At 40.0% G+C, this 22,479-nt stretch overlaps 1 protein-coding gene across 3 annotated transcripts in view; it reads right to left on the bottom strand.

Moving 5' to 3' along the window:
• The window catches only part of PTP1 (protein tyrosine phosphatase 1), a 52,045-nt gene that overhangs the window by 18,226 nt on the left and 11,340 nt on the right, over nt 1-22,479 (bottom strand). For all 3 annotated transcript variants that reach the window (XR_016099298.1, XM_088944896.1, XM_088944895.1), the window contains exons 2-5: nt 22,055-22,151; nt 21,839-21,921; nt 21,558-21,698; nt 13,920-14,054 (exon numbers count right to left, since the gene is read on the bottom strand). Coding sequence is in view for 2 of the 3 variants with exons in the window: in XM_088944896.1 (XP_088801022.1) it covers nt 13,920-14,054; nt 21,558-21,698; nt 21,839-21,921; nt 22,055-22,151 (456 nt within the window). In the remaining variant the exon portion in view is untranslated. The remainder of the gene's footprint in view (nt 1-13,919; nt 14,055-21,557; nt 21,699-21,838; nt 21,922-22,054; nt 22,152-22,479) is intronic.

The raw sequence follows: 22,479 nt of genomic DNA, 5'->3' as shown, positions 1-22,479 counted from the left end.
AGTTTGAGAAAAGGTTAGCTTCTTGGAAAAAGAACTACATTTCCATAGGGGGTCGAGTGACTTTATTGAGAGCTACCCGAGCAAATTTATCGGTCTATTTTCTCTTTATCTTTAGGATTCCTATTAGGGAAGCTAAGAAGTTGGAGAGGATAATGAGATCTTTTCTATCAGAGCCTAGGGAGGAAAAGAAAGATCATCTAATCAATTGAGAAATAGTTTGTAGGAGTAAAGAGGAGGGTGGACTGGGAGTAGGAAGGTTAGCTCTAAGGAATAAAGCTCTCTTAGGGAAGTGGTTGTGGAGGTGGCCTAGAGAAAGGGAGAGATTGTTGCATGAAGTGATAGCTAGTATACATGGCAAGCGGGAAAATGGTTGGGATGCAGGTGTATCACGTAGAAGAAAAACAACCTTTTGAAAGGAAAGGACTGTTTAAAAAGTTGCAAAAAATCAAAAGATAGTAGAAATCAGGTTGCAAGAAGAGAGAAGAAGAAGAAGAAGGTGGCGGCAACTAGGGTTCAGAGAGAGATTTTCGAACATAACCTCCTCTCTTACACCCCTAATTCCATTTCATTAAGTTAAACTTTAGTAATTTACAGAAAGGCCCTAGTTGGGCAGAAAATTAAAAAACATAACATAAGAAAGAATAAAGCCCAGATTAAGGCCCATTACATCAAAGAACATAAAAGATAAAAAAGATAAACATCCTATGGGCCATTCGGCCGATCTTCTCTACATTCCCCCTCAAGCTGAGCATAGATGTCAATCATGCCAAGCTTGCCAGTATCATGCTGAAGTTTAGCTTTGGGAATGCCCTTGGTGAGGAAATCAGCTAACTCTTCAGAAGTGATGAAAGGTAGACACACCTCTCCAGAAGCTACTCTTTCTCGAATGGTGTCTGTCAACTTCAATATGTTTAGTTCTGTCATGTTGTACTGAATTGTGAGCAATGTTGATGGTAGCCTGATTATCACAGTATAACATCATTGACTTATCATGCTCAATACCTAGTTCCTCCATCAAGGATCTAAGCCACAGTAGTTCAGAAACGCCATGAGCCATGGCTCTATATTCAGCTTCGGCTGAAGATCAGGCAACAACTAACTATTTCTTGCTTCTCCAAGAGACAATATTACCTGCCACCAAGCTACAGTACCCAGAGGTAGATCTTCTGTCATCAATGTTTCCGGCACAATCAACATCTATGTAGGCTTCAAATTTCATATGGCCATGCTTAGAAAATAAAATTCCCTTTCCAGGGGAATCCTTCAAATAACACAGAATCCGCTCTGCTGCTACCATGTGAGTATCCCTGGGAGCATGCATGAACTGACTAATGCAACTGACTGCATATGCAATGTTTGGCCAAGTCATGCATATATAGAGAAGTTTTCTAAGTAGTCTCTGGAAGACTCCCTTATCTTTCAACAATATTCCATCTGAGGCAGAGAGTTTATGGCTCATATCAATAGGAGTAGCAACTGGTCTAGCACCCATCTTTCCTGTTTCAGAAAGTAAATCAAGTGCATACTTTCTCTGAGAGATAAGGATCTCATCCTTAGATCTAGCAACTTCTATGCCAAGAAAGTATCTCAATTCTCCCAGATCTTTGATCTCAAACTCTGTATGAAGGAAGGATTTGAGATCATTAATCCCTGGTACATCATTACCAGTCACAACAATATCATCAACATACACAATCAGGTAAACGACGAAGGATCCTCTCCTCTTCACAAAGAGAGTATGATTAGACTGTGTCTATACATAGCCAAAGCTAACAAGGGCAGCCCTAAACCTTATAAACCATGCTCTAGGGGACTGTTTAATTCCATAAAGAGATTTTTTCATCCTGTAGACCTTCCCTTTCATATCTGTTCATACATCCCTCGAGGAAGAGACATATAGACCTCCTCATGTAACTCTCCATTCAGAAAAGCATTCTTTACATCCAGCTGATAAAGTGGCCAATCTAAGTGTGCAGCCATAGATAGCAGAACTCTCACAGAAGTCATCTTGGCAATAGGAGCAAATGTCTCTAGATAATCAATCCCATATGTCTGTGTATAACCTTTAGCGACCAGCCTAGCCTTGTACCTTTCAATGGTGCCATCAGCATGATATTTAATAGTAAAAGCCCACTTACAGCCTACTGGATCCTTCCCTTCAAGCAAATCAACCACTTCCCAAGTTTCATTCTTGTGCAGGGCATCAATTTCTGTTCTCATAGCATCCCTCCATTCTGGAATAATAAGAGCTTTTGACACAAACTTGGGAATTGGGTTAGAAGCAATAGAAGAAAGGTAGGCAAAATATGAAGAGAGAGCAAACTACAAGAAAGGTGTTTGGAAATGCAATGTGCAATACACTTCCTTTTTCCTTTCCTAATAGCAATGGGGATATCAAGGTCTGGGAAGGATGACTCCAAAGGGGCTGTATCAGTACCTGTTGTTTCTTCTGTGACTAGAAGTGCAGGAGGCTCATGTGCTATAGGAGAAACAATCTGATCATTTTTGGTTCTCTGCCTTTGGTACAACCTGTGATTAAAAAGAGGACGAGGAGGTAAAGGAGGAGGGATAGGAACACTGGAATGAGAATGAAATGACTGATCCTCCCTTGACTCATTTGAAGGAGGAAGAGTCTCAACAGAAGACTCAATTGGGAGAGAAAGGGGAAGAGCAAACAACTGTGACAAATTCTCCCCCTTTGGACAATGCCTCTCTTGAGAATAATCATAAAAGGAAGAGAGCTCATCAAATGTGACATCCATAGAGACATACCGAGTGCCAGTCTTCGGATCAAAACAACAGTAACCCTTTTGTGTGGGGAAATAACCAAGGAACATACACTTGTGGGCTTTTGGTTCAAATTTATGTCTCTTGACACTTGGGATATGTACATAACAAGTGCAGCCAAAGACACAAAGAGGAATAGGAAAAAGATCCTTGCTCAGATGAAGACTGAAGGGAGACTTAAACCCCAAAACCCTGGATGGCATACAGTTGATTAGGTAGGTTGCAGTGACAACAACAACACCCCAAAATTTTGTAAGGACATGTGAGGCAAATAGAATACTTCTTGCAACTTCAACAATATGCCTATTTTTTCTTTCAACAATTACATTATGTTCTGGGGTCCTAACATAGGAGCTTTGGTGAATAACCCCCAAATCAGTAAGATAGCAGGTCGGGTTTTTCTCAAATTATTCTTTTGTATTGTCGGATCTAAAAATTTTAATTCTGGTATCAAACTGGGTTAGGACAAATTCATAGAATTGCCTCACAAGTTTAAGAACTTTATCACGGGACTTCATAAAAAATATCCAAGTGAACTGAGAAAAGTCATCAATGAACAAGATAAAATATTTGTAGCCACCCATAAAAGGTGAGTGGTAAGGCCCCCACACATCAGAGTGCACAATATGAAAAGGAAAAGAATATATTTTATTACTCAAAGGATAACTGCTTCTATAATGTTTTGACAATTCACACGACTTACAATAAAGACTAGACAGACTAATTCCCTTAAACAGTTATGGGAATAAATGACTTAATGCAGAAAAATAAAGATCACCCAAACGAAAATGACATAACATTTTTTTTTATCAATAACACTTTCATTAATTCATTAGTAGAAAATTTACAAGTGGAAGACAAACACACTTATCTTCCAAGAGTCACAAAGAACTTCAAGAAAGGAAAGAAGAAAATACAAAGATACAAGGACACTAACATTACAACTTAGGCCAAAACAAGGAATCCCTTTCTACCCCTTGTTTTGCTAAACCGTCAGCTAGGGAATTAGCTGATCTCTTAATCCAAAATGTCTTAATTTCCATCTCCCACACCAGCCATTTGAATTTCCTCTTCTCATTGTTATACTTCCAAAGATCATTTTGTTCTTTGGTCAGCCACCCTATCACCACCTCTGAATCCCCTTCAATTATAAGTTTCTTAATGTTCAATTCCTTAGCTTTCTGGGCTCCTTCCATAACTGCACATATCTCAGCTCTAAGGGAGTCACCCACTCCAATTGGGCCTGATAACATAGCAGAGATGACCCCATTTTCATCTCTAAAAACACCCCGATCCCTGATTGTCCCGAGTTTCCCCTACTGCATCCATCAAAGTTTAATTTCAAGAATCCACTAGGTGGGGGGGGGGGGTCCAAGCCACACTCATTACTGACTTGGTCTGCGTGCAACTTGCAATTTCACCCCACTTCCTCAACATGTCATCCACAGTGTAATCTGTGAATATTTCCAAAGATTTCAGCCACTATACCGCCCTAAACTGTATGATAGTCCTCAAATCTGCTGTCCCTCTCTGAGTTTCTGAGAATATCCTGGAGTTCCTTTCTTCCCACAGTGTCCAACATACTGCAGCCCTTAGTCCTCTCCACATTGCCCTTCCCCTTTTTAACCGCCACCTGAAGGAGGGGGCAAAAAGGCCCTGCATGTCTAATGGGGGATTCCAACTGCATCCAAATAAGGAGAAAGCCCAATCCCACAATGACCTTGCGAAGTAGCACGACACTATTAGGTGAAAACTAGTCTCCCCATTTGCTTTGCACAAAACACACTACTGAGGTGACAAGCAAGTATTGGGTCTCTTCTTTTGGAGTAGATCACCAGTGTTGATTCTTTCCAGATAGGCTTCCCAACAAAAGCTACCAACCCTAGGAGGTATAGCTCTGCACCAAACCTCACCAACAGGAAAAGGGGACAGGGTAGGACTGGTGGACTGACTTAAGACTTTGAAGAAAGAAGCACAAGAGAAAATGCCATTGGGGTTAGGTGTCTAAATTCTAAAATCCGCCCTAGTGGGGTCTAAGACAACGTTATCAAGAATTGCAAGAAGGCTCGAAATACAGTCGAAGTCTGAATCCCTCAAATCCCTTCTTAGACCCAAGTTCCACCAAATCCCAGAATTGGAAGAGGACGGGGTGGTGAAAGACGAGATTGACTCATTTTTCAAATCAGAAAGAGCGTACAAAGACGGAAACTGATCCTTTAGAGGGGCGCTCCCCACCCAGGTTTGTTCCCAAAATTTTATGGAATTACCGGAATTCAAGTCATACCTGATATTAGGAATGAAAACTGGAAGCAGGTCATGAATGGCTTTCCAAGGAGAATTGCTTGTGATCCTAGCTCTGATTCCAGCGTTCCATCCATTGTGCTCCAGCCCATGAATACTTGCCACTATTCTAGCCCATAACTTCTCCTTCTCCATAGGAAACCTCCACAACCACTTCCCCAGCAGAGTCATATTCCTTCTCCTAATACTCCCAAGCCCCAAACCACCACACGACTTACTCCTGCACACTATTTCCCAGCTAACTCTATGATCCCTCTTCTCTTCTCCCGGCTCCCACAGGAAATCTCTCATTAACTTCTCTAATCTAATAGCAATCTTCACTAGGATTTTAAACACCAACATGAAGAAGATGGGTAAATTAGCAAGCGTGGCCTTAATTAATGTAATTCTCCCACCAAGAGAGAGGTAATTCTTTTTCCAAGATACCGTACCGATCTTTTTTCAAACCTTTCCATCACCGGGTTCCAGAAGCTCTCTCTCTTGGGATTATCACCTAATGTTAATCCTAAATAGTTCAGAGACCACCTCGTGACTTCACACCCCAGCACTTCAGCACTCTCCCTGATCTCTCCCTCCTCCAAATTCACCCCCACTACACAACTTTTCCCAAGGTTAACCTTCAAGTTGGACAGTTGCTCAAACAGTTGTATCACCGACTTTAAATTCCTGATAAACCTCACATTACCACCTTCACAAAATAGAATCGTGTCATCAGCAAACTGTAAATGTGTGATGGGGGTTTCCATCCTCCCAACCCTCCAGCCTCTAATGAACCCCCTAGAATCTGCTCTGTGAATCAATTTCCCCAAAACCTCCGCAATTAAAATGAACAAGAAATGAGAAAGGGGGTCTCCTTGTCTTATACCCCTACTGGCTAGAAAGAAATCTACCACTGTCCCATTCACTAGCACTGAATAATGACAATTCCGGACACAGCCCATGATCCACTTACACCATCTAGCCCCAACCCCGAATTTGGTTAAAACTTTCCTCAAGAACTCCCAGTCCACCAAGTCATAAGCCTTTTCCAAGTCCAGCTTACAGAGCACTCCCTTCTTCTTATCCCTCTTAAAGTTCTCCACACTCTCATTAGCAGTTAAAATCTGGTCTGTAATTTGTCTTCCACTCACAAAAGCTCCTTGATAGTGTTCAATGATATCCGGAATTACCTTCTTCAGCCTCAAAGGCAACACTTTTGCAATGATCTTGTACAAGCTATTCACCAAACTTATTGGCCTAAAATCCTTCGGGTGGGATGCATCTTTCTTTTTGGGAATTAAGGTTATAAATGTAGAGTTCACACCCAGATTGACAATTCCTCTCCTGAAAAACTCCTCAAACACCCACAAGAGATCATCTTTAAAAATATCCCAACAATCCTGATAAAAAGCCATTATAAACCCATCCGGCCCTGGAGCTTTTGTTCTATCCATAGAAAACACAGCCTCCTTGATCTCTTCTATATTAAAGCTTCTTTCCATCCTTCTCCTGTTCTCCACCCCTACATCTGGCCAATCCAAACCTTCTACCCACACCCTTCTACTCATAGGCCTTCTTAGAATAGATTTGAAATGCTCCACACAGGCCCTAGCAATCTCCTCTTGCTGTACTAACTCAACTCCATCTACTACCAATTTGGAGATAAAGTTCTTCCTTCTCCTGCCATCTGCTAGAGAGTGGAAATACCTAGTGTTTCTATCTCCCTCTTGCAACCATTTACACCGAGATTTTTGCCTCCAGCTAATTTCCTCCTTGTGCAGGCAATCCTCTAACTGTCTTCTCAATTCTCTCCTGAGGTCATTGTCTTCCTCTCCAAATTCTCCCCTTTCCTCTTTAAAGTCAAGGCTTTCAATCTTCTTCATCAAGTCTCCCTTTCTTTCTTCTATCCTGCCAAACTCCATCTAGTTCCACTCCTTAATTCTTGCTTTCAAGACTCGACTGATGTACTCTATAGATGTAGACCCAAAAGCATCTTTTCCAGGTTGTTCATGACTCTGTCCAGGAGTGTCTAGCAGATATATTCTATTCGCCTCATGGCCACTCCCAATCACTTTCTGAAACTCTAGATCCTGAAAAACACAATAGGAAGGAAAGAATGTTACACAACAGTTCAATGACTTAGTTAGGCTACTTACAGATAACAAATTTGTATTTAGCTTGGGTACATGAAGAGTAGAAGGAAGTACCAAGGAATCTATAGCCTTGATGGTTCCTTTGTCAGAGATAGGGCAAGAGAGCCATCGGCTAGGGTGATTTTGTCATGGCTAGGAAGTAAACCATAAGAAACAAACAAAGTGGAAAGACTGGTCATATGACTAGAAGCACCAGAATCAATAATCCAACGGATCCTACGATTACCTGAAATAGTTGCATGATTGGCAAAAGCCCGTATACCTGAATGAGCAAATGCAGAAGTGGTTGAATTTCCTGGAGGGTTGAAAGAAGAGGCCACACCCTCTAGGTGACTGATCATCCTCCCAAACTTCTCATATTCTGCCTTCATAGCTGCTAACTGCTCACTAGCAGTCATCTCTTCAGTTTGGTATCTGTCACTATCTGCACCAGCAGCAATATTGACATTCCCTGCCTTCATATTATCAGTCTTCTTTTGAAACCAAAAGGGAAGAAGCTCAGGATGCAATTTCCAACACTTGTCTTTAGTGTGTTTTGGCTTCTTACAGTACTCACAAATAATTTCTTTCTTCGCTGAGCTACTTGTAGTCCCTGCAACTCCCTTGGGTTTCACTCCCATATTAGCAAAGTGATCATTTAGACCAACCCCTTGGACCTGGACAAGTCTCTTGCTTTATTCACTACTTACCAAGGCATAGACTTGAGACAGTGTAATGCTATCATTGGATAAAATATTTTGCTTTGTGATATCATACTCTGGATTCAGCCCTGCCAAAAACTCAAATACCCTGTTTCTCTCAACAAGTTTCCTGTAGGTCTCAACATCATTAGTGGTGTCCCAAGCTACAGTTTCTATCAAATCAATTTCTTGCCATAAAGATTTCAGAATTGAGAAATACACAACTAATGGTTTCTCCCCCTGTCCCAAATTCCTCACATCACTTCTCAACTTGTAAACCCTGGCCACATTTAATTTATGGGAATAGGTTTCAGCAACACTATCCCAAATTTCCTTTGCTAAATTCATCCACAAATAGTGTTGACTAATCCGCGGTTGCATTGAGTTCATAAGCCATCCAATAACTGTATAATTTTCTTGCATCCATTTTTCATATGATGGATCATCTTCCGAAGGAGACTTCTTGCTCCCGGAGATAAAACCCCATTTGCCTCTACTGCAAATATGAATTTTTATTGATTGTGACCAAGCTAGATAATTAGTTCCATCCAGCTTGACTGTGGTCACAGCCAGTAGAGAGTCTACAGAGGCTCCCGAAACCTATCCTGATTCAGCAACATGCTTGTTTTCAACTTCTGAAGGGTTCATCTTCTTAAATACTTCGAAAATAACTTCTAACAACTTCGAATAACAACAAATGAAGACAGAACAAAAACTGTGTTGTGAGCCAACCTCTATGCAGCCGTACTAGGTACTTGCGTCACACCCGGAAGCCGGGAGAAGCAGAGAAATCTTAGCCGCTCCTTGTAGACTTCATAGAACACCAATCCACTTGATTCGATCTTCAAGATGAAGGATGAGAAGACCTTCAGTCACTGAGCGCCCAGGTCAAACTCCCTATGGGGCCCGCAATCAGATTTCTCCAGAAAATTAGGGTTTTGGGCGAAACACTTGAATCTGTCAGGAGGACGACAAAACCAGTCCCCTTCTCTCCAGAAACCACTAACAACTGGGCTGAAATAGGTTTCTTTAAGTATTCATATGATTTAGTTCTCCATACACATTGTGTATGGGAAAAAAGAGGTGAAAAGAGGGAAAATTCGAGCCTGCTCTAATACCAAGAAGAAAAGGCAGCCTTTTGAAAGGAAATGACTATTTAAAAAGTTGCAAAGAATAAAAAAAAAGTAGTAGAAATCAGGTTGCAAGAAGAGAGAAGAAGGTGGTAGCAACTAGGGTTCAAAGAGAGATTTTCAAACATTACCTCCTCTCTTACACCCCTAATTCCATTTCATTAAGTTTAAACTTTAGTAATTTACAAAGAGGCCCCTAGTTGGGCAGAAAATTAAAAAACATAACATAAGAAGGAATAAAGCCCAGATTAAGGCCCATTACAACAAAGAACATAAAAGATAAAAAAGATAAACAGCCTATGGGCCATTTGGCCCATCTTCTCTACACATGTCAAGCTACGTTGGCATCTCCTTGGAAAGCAATTCAAAATGTCCTCCCTCAGTTTCTCAACTTGGTCAAGTATGATGTTAACTCGAGTGACTCTGTTTTATTTTGGGAAGATGCTTGGGTGGGTACTGTTGCCCTTAAGGACAGATTCCCAGCTCTCTATCCTCTCTCCCTTCACAAGGAAAAAATTGTTTCTCATTTTCCTCCTATTACTTCACCCTCTTCCTTAAGCTAGGACTTTGGTTTTAGGAGAGGTTTGAGGGATGTTGGACTTAGTAGTGCTTCAGAATTGTTGTCTCTTCTTGGCAGTGTCTTTCTAGACCCCCTTCACTCGGATGTGAGACTATGGTCTCCTCATCCAAAAGGTTTTTTCACTTGTGCTTCCTTTTTTAAGTCCCTTTGCCCCTCCATGGGACAGTTGGGTTTCCCTGCTAAGGAGATTTGGTTCAGACCTGTTCCTCCTAAAATTATAATTTCCTACTGGGAGGTGTTTTATAGAAAGATCAATACTCTGGATTGCTTGTAGAAGAAAAGGCCTTCCATGTGCTTGTCCCCTAACTGGAATGTACCTTGCAGGGCTAGTGGTGAGGATTGTTCCTACATATTTGTATCTTGTTCCTTTTCTTGTGCTATTTGGAGTTGGATCTTTTCTTTGTTTGGATGCAGGTGGAATTTGTCCTCATAATTAAGTCAGTTGTTCGATCCTTCTTGTTTTGTGTGGCCCACAAAAAAAGGAAAAACGATGTGGAGATGTATTGGAGCAGCAGCCTTGTGGACAATTTGGGAAGAAAGGAATGCTAGGGTGTTCAAAGAAAAGGAAAGAAGCTTACAAACTGTTGAGGATTGTATACTGACTAGAACCATTCATTGGCTAAGAACTTTGGACTTCTATCATACGTTTTCCTTTGATGACATTTGGAGTAACTGGAAGGCGGTAGCCACTAGTCATACGAGGAGGGACAAGACAATTGCAGTGTGGAAGCCTCCGCCTGAAGGTTGGGCAAAGCTGAATTTTGATGGTAGTAGCCAAGGAAACCCAGGTCCTTCGGGGATAGAAGGGGTGTTGAGAGATAGAGAGAGCAACATCTTAGCTTTGTTTTCAGGCCCTGTAGAATTTGGACACTCACTCCCTCAAGTTCCTTCACATGTGCCTCTTTCTTTAAAGCCCTAATACAACCTTCTTCTGCTTGAATGTCCTTTTCTGTTAAAGAGGTGTGGTGTCAACCTATACCTCCAAAGGTTGGGAGGTTTTGTTGGGAAGCCTTTTTGGAAAGAGTTAATACAGGCGATTTACTTCAAAGAAAAAGACCTAATAGTTGTTTGTCTCCTCACTGGTGTGTCCTCTATAAATCTGATGGTGAATCTGGATACTATTTACTAATTTCTTGTCCGTTTGCTAAAGTCATTTGGGAATGGTTTACTTCTCTGTTTGGGTGCAGGTGGACTCCCCCTTTGAATGTGCAAAGCTTATTCACTTCCATGCCTAATTGGTCAACAAAAAGGGCTAAGACTATGTGGTGATGTGTTAGGGCTGCAATTTGTTGGACTATTTGGGAGGAGAGGAATTCACGGATTTTTTCAAATAAGGAGAGAAGCTTGGAAGTAATTTTGGAGGTTATTCATATTAGGGTGATACATTGGTTGAAAACTTTGGACTTGTTTTATAGATTTCTCAATTGATGAGTTGCTAAGGAATTGGAAGGAGATTGCAGAATAAGCTTCAGCTAAAAAGGCTTCAAGTTTCTACTGGACCCCTCCACCTCATGGTTTTACTAAACTGAATTTCAATGGCAACAATATGGGCAATCCAGGGCCCTCCGGAATAGGGGGAGTGATGAGAGATGAAAAGGGGAATCTGTTAGCTATATATTCTAGTCCAATTGGGGTGGGAGATTCTTTGAGGGCTGAGATACTAGCAGCCCTTGAAGGGATACAAAGGGTCAAGGACATGAATATTAATAAATTGATCATAGAAAGAGATTCTGAAACTGTGGTGAACTGGCTAAAAGAGGACAACTCTAGGCTTTGGAATTACAGCAATGAAAAGAGAAAATTTAAGTGGCTGACTAGGGACATTGAAATTCAATGTACATAGGTAAAGAGAAGTGCAAATTCTTTGTCAGATGGTCTAGCTAGGCAAGGGGTGAACAGAAACTGTGTGTTTTGGGCTGTGTTGTAATTGCTTTACATTTTGGGTGTACACTGGTTGTATTCGGGAGTTATGCTTGTGTAGCTCCTTTGCTTTATAATTTTCAATACTTTAATAAAATTCACTGTTATTGATAAAAAACTTAAAATCTATACTTCACCATAATCTGGACAGAAAACTAGACAATATAGTCACCCATGGAGAATTCAATACCCAGCGTCCTAGCCACATTGTATCATGTTTATTTATGTGATAACATCAGTGGAGTTTTATCTCCATTTAGCAAAGAAACTATCATATTCATATCAACTTAAATTTCTAAAAGATAGACATTATTTGTTTTTCTTTTTAAACAAGGTAAAGATGAATTTAGCAGGAAAAAGGAAGAGATACAATGCATACAGAGATATTTCCTTCATTCTCCAAGTACATTTGTTATGATGCTTCTGCAGGTGATTGAGTCAATTTTTGGGAGGAAATTTGGTGGCGAGATCACCCATTTATGGACAGTTTCCTGTTTCCCCACCATTTATTCTATTTATGTGAAGAATATACCTATCTCTCAGTTGGTTACTGAATCTGTTTCAAGTTTGGTTTGGGACTTGGCTTGAGGGGAGGGATTAGGGACTTTGAATGTACGAAATTTTAATAATTACTCAAGATTATGGAGTGCATTTTCCTTGGTTCTTCAAAGCTGGATTCTGGAACTTGGACCCTTACTCCTTTGGCTAACTTTTATTGTGCATCCTTTTTCAAGCCCTAAACCCTACTCCGATGCAATCTTTCCCTATTAGATCCATCTCGTTGGGTCCAGTCCCCCTAAAGTTAGGGCTTTCTGCTGGAAAGTATATCTTCTGGAAACCAGCAATAGTGAGCATCTTCAGAAAGAAGTGGCCAAATTGCTGCCTCTGACCAGTCACCACACATGCATTATTTGTGAGGCAAGTAAGAAGTCACCATCTAATCTCCTGCTTCATTCTTCAACCCCATTAAGAAGAGGAGAAATATTTTGTGAAGGTATACTATGGCTACTATCCTGTGGTCTATTTGGGAAGATAGGAATGGAAGAATTTTCATAGGGAAGGCTATATCCAAGGAGGCAATTGTATAAACTGTAACCCTCGGAGTGGTGCATTGGATCAAGACCTTGAACATTTTTGGCAATTTCCCCACTGGTGATATCATTGGAAGGTGGCGGGAAGTGGCACAATCTTCAACAACAATGATTACGATTCACAAGCAATGAACACCACCAGTTATGAACAAAGTGAAACTGAATTTTGATGGGTGCAGCTTGGGTAATCCAGGCAATTCAGGTATGGGAGGGAGGTGTATTTAGGGATTGCCATGGGGTTGTTTTGGCATTATTCTCAGGCCCATTGGGATTAGAGATTCCACAAAAAGCAGAATTAATGATTTTGTTGCAAGAATTAAGATTAACAAGCAACTAAGCCTTGGAAGACTAGAAGTGGAAGAAAACACTACAGTGGTGACAGGGTGACTGAAGAGGGATAGCCACGAAAAATGGAAACATAGGCACACCATAAGGGAAATCAAAAACTTATCAAAGGAACTTCAACTATCAGTCAAATGGGTCCATAAAATTGCAAATAGCCTAACTGATACACTTGCATACCAAGGGGTAAATCATGAATAGTTGTTTTGAGCAACCACACAGGGAGAATGAATGTAAATATGATATAAATATAATATTCTAAAATGGGGGTTGGGCAGTGCATGCTGACCTAGTAGTTGTCAGTTATTGTACTTATTTTTTAAGCTTTTAATAAAAACTCATCATTACCTATCAAAAAAATACAACATAAAGGTAATATCTCTTACTTCAACCTTTATTAGTTGCTTCTTGTCTTTCTCTATTTACCCCCTTATGACAAGCCCACAAGGCACATGGAAAAGGAACCACATAATGTTTCAGCTAACGATAGAAATAAAATGTCTGGGGAATCATTGGTGAGGTTGATTTTTTATGTGGAATAACCAAACATAAGGAGTAACAAATTCCTATGCATACGCCATGGGACACCAAATCCACATGCATAAACAACAACTTGTATCATCATGTATAATTATCCCCTTCTAAAAGGAACTATACTTTTTGTAAAACCTTTCTTTTTGATAAATGTATACTTTTTGTAAAACCTTTTTTCTTGAAAAAGAGATGCAATTACCTTTTTTGCAAAGAAGAAAGGGTTTTAGGGGTTTCTTCATGTCAAAGAGTGGAATGGCTAGCTACTCAACTCTCTTACAGGCAAAAATCATTATAAGTTTTGCCAACTGAAATTTTTTTTTAATGGTCCCACACATGTTTGAGACTAAACCTTCTTATTTTCCAGACATCCAATAAGTTCCTATATATCATTTTGAACCAATTTCTCACAGATTTCACCTTACCTCTTTGTAGTTAACCTCCAAATTGCAAAGCACCAATGAATTATCAGTTGTTGTAATCCACCTACTGACAATGCATATATTACCAAATTCTCTAGGGCCATCCTCAGCTTGAAAATAATCTCCACATTTCACCATCTGTAACAGTAATAGAAAAGTAACATTTGGGAAATTGAAAATATAGGCATAGAAGAATTTGCTGCTGCCCAAAGAAAAGCATATTTAAGTGTCTCAAAAGAAATTAGAGAAGGAGACACATCAGGATCATATCAAAACATTTGAGGAATTTATGAAGTTATTAGTTCAGTCATTGTTAGGGGCCATTACTTGGTGTAATGGCAAAATCTTGGGTATGCAAATGTGATAACGCAGGTTATGTCTGAGGGCAGCAGCCACTTTGTGTGAAAAATCCCAAAGGTTAGGACCATACCCAGTCTACCCCTCCCAAGACCCCAGATAGCTGAGACCATTGGTTAATGGGCTTTTGACTGGGCCAGTCAATGAAATGAAGAAAGTAGGCCATAACTCTAAATGATACAAGACAGAACAAATGAAAAACATTGCCAACATTGGTTGCATTGTTTGTAAATCATGTGCAGGTAGAATCGTTGCCTAACAGAAAAGGCATGTTTTGAGAACACTCTTTAATTTTTTTTTTCCATTGTTCCCATCATCATCAATCAACAAGGTATATGATCAAATAAAAGTCAAGTTCAAGCTCAACAACAGGGACAAGGTAATTGAGAAGATTCTGCAATCCCAAGGAGCATTTGTAGATGGGCAAATTCTTGATGGGCCATTGAAAGCAAATGAGTGTATAGACTCAAGGACCCACCAACGCCTCCCAGGTGTTATATGTAAGCTTGATTTAGAGAAAGTTGATGACTATGTACAGAAGATTTATGTAGATATCGCGTTTTGAGGAAAATGGGTTTTGATGTCTGGAGGAGATGGATTTATAGTTGCATCTCAAAGCCTTTCTATTCAATAATTATTAATGGAGCTCCAGAGGACAACTTTCCTAGGGGGAGGGGTCTAAGATATGGTTACCCCTTATTCCCCTTCCTTTTCACACTACCTTTAGACCCTTTCGGCAGATTGATAAACAAGGCAGCTGATGGAGGATTTATAGAAGTATTCTTGGTTGGTAACAAAGGTCCCCAGATTACTCTGTTACAGTTTACTGATGATACATTAATTTTTGCAAGAGATAGGTAGGAGGATCTGCTATTTATTCGTTGCATTCTCATATGTTTTGAGGCAGTATCAATGTTGAAGATCAGTTTACAGAAGATTTTTCTAATCCCTTTCTCCCTGTTGGTGATGTTCCCCACATAAGTGAGCTTGCCAGCACTTTGGGTTGCAAGGTGGGGGCTCTTCCTAGGACATATTTGGGCCTTCCTTTGGGTACTAACTATAAGTCAAAAGCAGTATGGGATCCTACCATTGAACATTTCAGGAGGAGATTATCAGGGTGGAAAAGAAAGTTTTTTGTCGAAGGGAAGTAAGCTTACTCTCATCTGTAGTGTGTTATTGAACTAGCCAACTTATTACCTCCCACTTTTCTCTATGCCTGATTCTATTGCTGATAATTTGGATAAGTTTCATTGAGATCCCTTGTGGATGGACCTGACAAGGAGAAAAAGATTCATATAATGCCATGGACATAATTTGTGAGCCCAAAGAAAAATGATGAATAAGTTTACGAAAGATGAAGTTGATGAATGATTCTCTTCTCTCAAAATGGTTATGGAGATATGGGGAAGAAAGGTCACACGGAAGCAAGTCATCTGCTGTAAATATGGACAAGCCCCCATGGATTGGGAAGCTCTCATGCCATATCATACTGGTCCAGTGTCTAGAAAGGCATTATGAAGAGGAATGACGTTTTTGTAAAGCACATCAGAATGAAGCCAGGAAATTGTGAAAATACCTATTTTGGTTAGATTATTGGTTCTCTGAAAGCCCCCTGTGTATTCCCCGTTCTTTTTGGTATAGCCACTAATAAGAAGGGCCCTGAAGGAGCATGCTGACATGCATAATTCACACTTGATCTGGGCTCAAATTTGAATGATTGGGAGATAGATCAGCTGGCAGATCTGATGAGCATGATTACCACCGTAAGTTTAGATAGTCGGTCCAGGGAATAGGGACCCAAAAAGTATGGACCCTAGAAAAGTCAGGAAGCTTCTCAATTAGGTCCTGCCACAGAGGTAGTGCTGCCCCTTTTCCAAAGCTACCATGGTCATGGACCTCAGGAGTGCAGGTCCCATTCTTTTTACAGTCTGCTGGTTAGAGGACAATCCAGACCATTGATAATTTAAGGAGGCATGGAATGGACTTGGAAACTCATTGTTGCCTATGTCGGGACTAGAGAGGTCCTTGAATCTGTAACTCTCTTGCTGATCCACTGCCCTGTGGACCTGCGATGTTTCAGATCTGGTGCCACTTGTGTTATTTCAGACTTCAGAGACAGCGGGCTACTCCACCATGCAGAGTTGACTTGTTATCTTGCTGGAAAGTTTTGAGGAATCCCTTGTTTTTTTCCATCTGCTAGGTTGTGTGGAAGGAGAGGAATGTGGAGACTCTATAACTTGATGTATCTTATTAGTATAGTCCTTGTTGTACATTACTTATACTTCTTATTCTTCTTTTCTTTCAGCCCTATATGGACATTCTTGTAATTGTACATATCTTTTAATATATAAGAGACTCTTTGAGGTGGGGGTCATTTTATTCTTGACACCTCTAAGATTATTCTCGTTCTTGTCTATTCAGACAGGAGTGTTGACATGGTATCAGAGCAGGTTGCTCTCTGATCTATTTTCTCTCTCTCATGAAACTCACTAGAAGTAGTAATCCTGTCATATTAGGGCTGTTTTGATCAATCCTTTTCTGTTCAGTCTTCTTTGCACAACCAGCGGGAGAGATTTCGTTAGATCTCTCTTGTGAGACATAGGTTCGAGGCCAAACTTCAGATCTAGTGTCGCCTAGACCTGATCTACTCTTCCTACAAACAGCATCTGATTTGATGAAGTTTTCGAAGTAGTTCTGATCTTCTTCTTGGGGGGGCAACATTGTACAGTTTCCTTTTTCGGACTGCAACAGCTTTGGACTTCAGATATGATGTCTCCTAGAGCTGATCTATTCTACCTACAAAAAACATCTGATATGGTGAAGTTTTTGAAGGAGTTCTGATCTTCTTGGGGCTGTAACACTGTACAGTTTCCTTTTTTGGACTGTAACTCTTTTTTGGATTTCCGGCCTTCTACATCAGCCTGCGATTTGAGTTTTTCTCTCCAGATTGAAGGGTCCTCTCATGCTCTTCTTAATCCTACACTCAGTTTCTGGTTTGGAGATTTTTAGGAACTGTTTTGATCAGAACAAGATATCTCCTTATTCTTGGAAAAGACGCCTGTTGTGTTGGTAAATCACAGCTTTCTCTCAATCAGCTGACTCAATCAACCTATAACCCTAGATCTGGTGTCGTCCTAGGGTTTTCTTGTTTCCCATTTATTTGATTCAGACTTCAGATTCATATTTAAAGGGTTTTAGACTTGACAACCTTAAAACTTGCCATTTTTGGACTGTCATCCTGGGTTCTTGATTGCTGAATCTGGTTGTCTCTGATATCCATGTGCCTGGACTGCTGTTTTCTTGCTGAAATGGCCTCCAATAAAGAAGGTATTATTCCTATAAAGCTGGAAGGATCAACCTATGGAATTGACACTGCTGCTGTAGCACATGGGAGTAAGAAATCTACTACTAGTGGTGATTCTTTTGTTAAAGGTGATATCTGGCATCTATGGTTGAGGAAAACATTCAACAGCTGGTAACTTCTGCTCTTTCTGCTATTGGCTTACTTGGTGAGTCTTCTGGTTATTGTGCTTCTTGTTCTCGTACTTGGATCATTGACTCTGGAGCTACCAACCACATGACAGGAGCCTACCCTAACCAACCAAGTAACCTTACTAAAACCTATCACAAACATATTGTTATTGCCAATGGTGAAAAGTTAAACATCATTGATAGTAGTGATCTATCTCTTAAGCTTTCACCCACTGCATCTGTCCCTCTTACCAAGATCCTTCTTGTTCCTAATCTCACTACAAACTTGATTTCTGTTGGCCAATTAATTGACAAAGGTAACATTCTCATCTTCTCTTAGGATGGATGTTTGATTCAGGACCGGAACACTGGGAAGGTGAAAGGGAGGGGGCACAAGTTGGGCCATCTGTTTGCATTGGAGTTCGAGAAGCCTCAAACAACAACATCAGTTTATTTCAGTTCCTCCACTTCTAGTTCTTTTCTGAGTCATAGAAATAATGTTTGGGACTTATGGCATAAACGTTTGGGTCATTTACATTTTGAAAAATTAAAATTTTTGTTTGATTCAAGCCTTATTAAGAATAAAGTTCCTTCCTTGCACACCTTTGATACATCTTGTGTTTCTTGTTACCTAAGTAAGAGTCGTACCTTACCATTTCCTCACACATTTGAGCATGCTACCTCTCCCTTCAATCTTATACATAGTGATGTATGGACTGCTTCTATCTCTTCTTGGCTTGGATACAAATATTTTGTGTCGTTCATTGATGATTGTACCAGGTACACATGGATATACTTTCTTCACCACAAGTCTGAGGTGTTCCCAACATTTAAGTTCTTTCATGCTATAGTGCGGGTCCGGTTTCAATCATAAGTGCGTATTCCCCATTCAGATTCAAGGGGAGAATACACTGATGGAGATTTTTTATCCTATTTGAAGGACCATGGAATACAAGTGCAACGAAGTTGTCCAGATACTCCTCAACAGAATGGTGTGGCCGAGCGCAAGAATGGACATATCCTTTGTGTTGTGAGGAAATTATTGCAAGAGTCCCATACTCTACCTTCCTTTTGGGTAGAGGCAGCCAATACAGTTGTGTTTTTTATCAACTATATTCCTTCCTCAGTTCTTGTTAATATGTCTCCCTTTCAGAAGTTATTTGGTTGTTCTCTAGATTTATCTATACTCATGTTTTTGGATGTGTGTGCTTTGTTCATCTTACCTCTCGTGAACGTTCTAAATTGTTTGCACAGCCTGTCATGTGTGCCTTTGTGGGTTATGATCCTAACCACAAAGGATTTCTTTGTTATGATCCCTCTATTCGTCGCATTCGTATATCACGTAATGTTGTTTTCCTTGAGCACATTTCATTTTTTGCTGGAATTGCCAGACTGTCCACAATATCTGTTTCTATTTTGCCAAACTTTGATTCATAGGATGCTCCACCTCATTCTACTGAGAAGGACTTTCTCATCTTCTCTCGCAAGCGATTACATGCTCCAGCCCCTACGCTTGCGACTTTCCTTCCTCTCGGTTTAGATCATCATCCTACCACTGCTCCTATAAGTGATACCTCTACTTCAGACACTCTTCATACTTTCGTTCCTCTTTGTTGTTCTAATCGTATATCTAGACCTCCTGACCACTATGGTTTTCCTTTAAACCATAGCTCTGTCTGTTGTCCTATCCTCCACAGATGTTCCTCGCTCCTACCAAGGAGCTAATAGTAGCCCTCATTGGAAGGAAGCCATGGATGCAAAGATTCATGCTTTACATGAGAATGACACTTGGGATTCCAGATGCATCCATTGTTGGGAGTCATTGGGTTTTCAGCATTAAGCTGAAGTCTAATGGATCTCTTGATCGATACAAGGCACATTTAGTTGCCCAGAGATATAGTCAGGAGTATGGTATTGACTATGAAGAAACCTTTGCTCCTGTTGCAAAGATCACCACAGTCCGTGTTCTTTTAGCAATGTCTGTTGCTCAGTCTTGGACCATATGCCAGCTTGATGTGAAGAATGCCTTTCTTCAAAGTCAGTTGAAGGAGACGGTCTACATGAAGCCTCCTCCTGGATACTGCAGTGATCCTTCTTTAGTATGTCGCCTAAAAAATTCTCTATATGGTCTAAAACAAGCTCCCCAAGCATGGTTTGAACACTTTTGCGATGTTGTATTTGTTGTTTGATATAGCCAGAGTTCCTCTGATCACTCTTTATTTGTTAGGCAACAGCCTCAGGGTATTACCATTCTCCTACTATATGTTGATGACATGTTGTTGACTGGGAATGATGCTGAAGGCATTCATGAATTGAAACTATTACTTCATAATTCCTTTCACAGGAAGGACTTGGGCCCTCACATATTTCCTGGGACTAGAAGTACATCGTAGTGATCGAGGGTATTTTGTTTGTCAGCAGAAGTATGCCTCTGACCTTGTTAAACTTGTTGGTCTTAATGATGAAAAGCATGCTGATACACCTATGGAGCTAAATCATAAGCTATCTACATCTAAAGGTCCACTACTTCCTAATGCTGCCTTATATCGCTAGCGTGTGGGGTCCCTCATTTATCTCACTATGACTCAGCTTAATATTTCTCATGCTGTTCAGGTTGTTAGTCAATTTGTTTCTGTTCCTCGTCAACCTCATATGACCGTTGTTCATCACACCATTCGATATGTTAGAAGCACAACTTCTCAGGGACTGTTCTTCTCATCCTCTCCTATTCAGTTGAGAGCATATGCTGATGCAGATTGGGCTGGTTGTCCAGACACTCGTAGGTCCACTTCTGGGTGGAGTGTTTTTATGGGTGATTCACTCATCTCTTGGAAGTGTAAGAAACAACAAATAGTCTCCAAGTCTTCCACTAAAGCAGAGTATAGGGCCATGTCTTTGGTTTGCAATGAGATTGTTTGGTTGCAGTCTCTCTTTATGGATCTTGGAATTCAGCTTCCTACTCCTATTCCTCTCTATGCAGACAATACGAGTGCTATCAAGATTGCATCTAACCCTGTCTTCCATGATAGGACCAAGCACATCGAGGTGGACTACCACTTTACCCGAGATCTCTTCACTACTGGGTCTATATCGCTTCCTCATGTAGCCTCGGACATGCAGATTGCTAATATCTTCACCAAGGCTATGACTAGAGTTCGACATGTCTTTCTTATAGACAAACTAATGCTTATGTTTAGGCATCAGTTTAAGGGGGTGTGGAGACTATAACTTGATGTATCTTATTAGTATAGTCCTTGTTGTACATTGCTTATACTTCTTATTCTTCTTTTCTCTTTCAGCCCTATATGGGCATTCTTGTAATTGTACATATCTTTTAATATATAAGAAACTCTTTGAGGTGGGGATCATTTTATTCTTGACACCTCTAAGATTATTCTTGTTCTTCTCTATTCAAACAAGAGTGTTGACAAGGAATAGCAGGCTTTTGGGGGTAACATAGGGAATGTAGAATGGAAACTCATGAGGTGGGCCCAGGTGCTGAGTTTGTTCTCCTATATTCCATTTGATGAATTCAAGAATGATTGGGCAGCCATCATCTTTTAATCCAAGTGTAAGGAATTATGATATATAATTATATAGTTACACTTTTTCTGGATATATGTAATAACACTTTTTGTATTGTTTGAGGGCTCCTTGCTCTCTTATATAGTAATACAATTCTTTTTATCATTTACCAAAAGAAAAAAGAATTCAGCTATAAGGCAAATAGGTTAAATGAGCCCTTGGGGTTTTGTTGTTGAACAATTAACCAATCATCAAGCAAATTACCTTGAACCTCACACAGTAAAGTACCTTGTAATTGTCAACCAACCGAGTAAGCATCACGATCACAGGGCAACGATACTGGATTACCATCTCCCAGAAATCTTCAAATGTGTGTGGTAGTGGTCCTTGTGTGGCTATAAACCGTGAAAGATTTTCACTGGAAGAAGTCTACATGTAATAAACATTCCTTAAGGGTCAAACAGGGAAATATGGTTACAAATACTTCATATAACTGCCTAGAGAAAGAGAATAAGAACATCCAGCAGATAAAACTCTCATTATTCCAGCACGAAGGTATAAATTGCTACCATGATAAAGCTTGCATTGATATAATCCCTCCCTAATGATATGGAATCCTCAGATGGCTTGAGAACAACTCTGTTTTGGTCAACTGAAAACAACAAATATAACAAACCACTGATCAAATTGTACAGAAATTTTCAGAGGTTATATCAAAAAAAGATATTAACAAATTGAAAAATAATTTCAAATTTCCAGAAGAGGAAAAACAAATGAATTAATACATGGTAAGACATCCAAATAACGGTTCTTCTCCTTATTTGTGTATTCAAGAGCCACTTTACAACTGTTCATCATATCATACTTCCTTATCCTAGTGGCCTGGAAAGAGAACAAGATTAGTAAGTATCCAAATATTTATATATCTAATTATATAAAGAAAACAATGATTTTTCTTGGTATAAAACACAACGATAGCAAGCAAGTAAAGCATATATAGTTTTTAAAGAAAGATTGGGGACAAAAGAGATGAAACCTCCAAAAAGTACGACATCCTACAACCTTCACCATGAATGAGTAGGTGTGAATATTTGCAAAAAATTCAATACAAAAATAAATAAATAAAATCAGGATGTTGAACATTTTATGATTTCTAGCTTCAGGGAACTCTTTGATATTAAATCATATCCCAACATTCTTTTCATTGTAT

Source organism: Nelumbo lutea, chromosome 5 (assembly GCF_056320005.1).
Source record: "Nelumbo lutea isolate HS-2025 chromosome 5, American lotus-T2T, whole genome shotgun sequence".
In the NCBI taxonomy this organism is placed as follows: Eukaryota; Viridiplantae; Streptophyta; class Magnoliopsida; order Proteales; family Nelumbonaceae; genus Nelumbo; species Nelumbo lutea.
The sequence above is the reverse complement of the archived record's forward strand: the minus strand, read 5'-3'. Positions and strand labels throughout refer to the sequence as shown.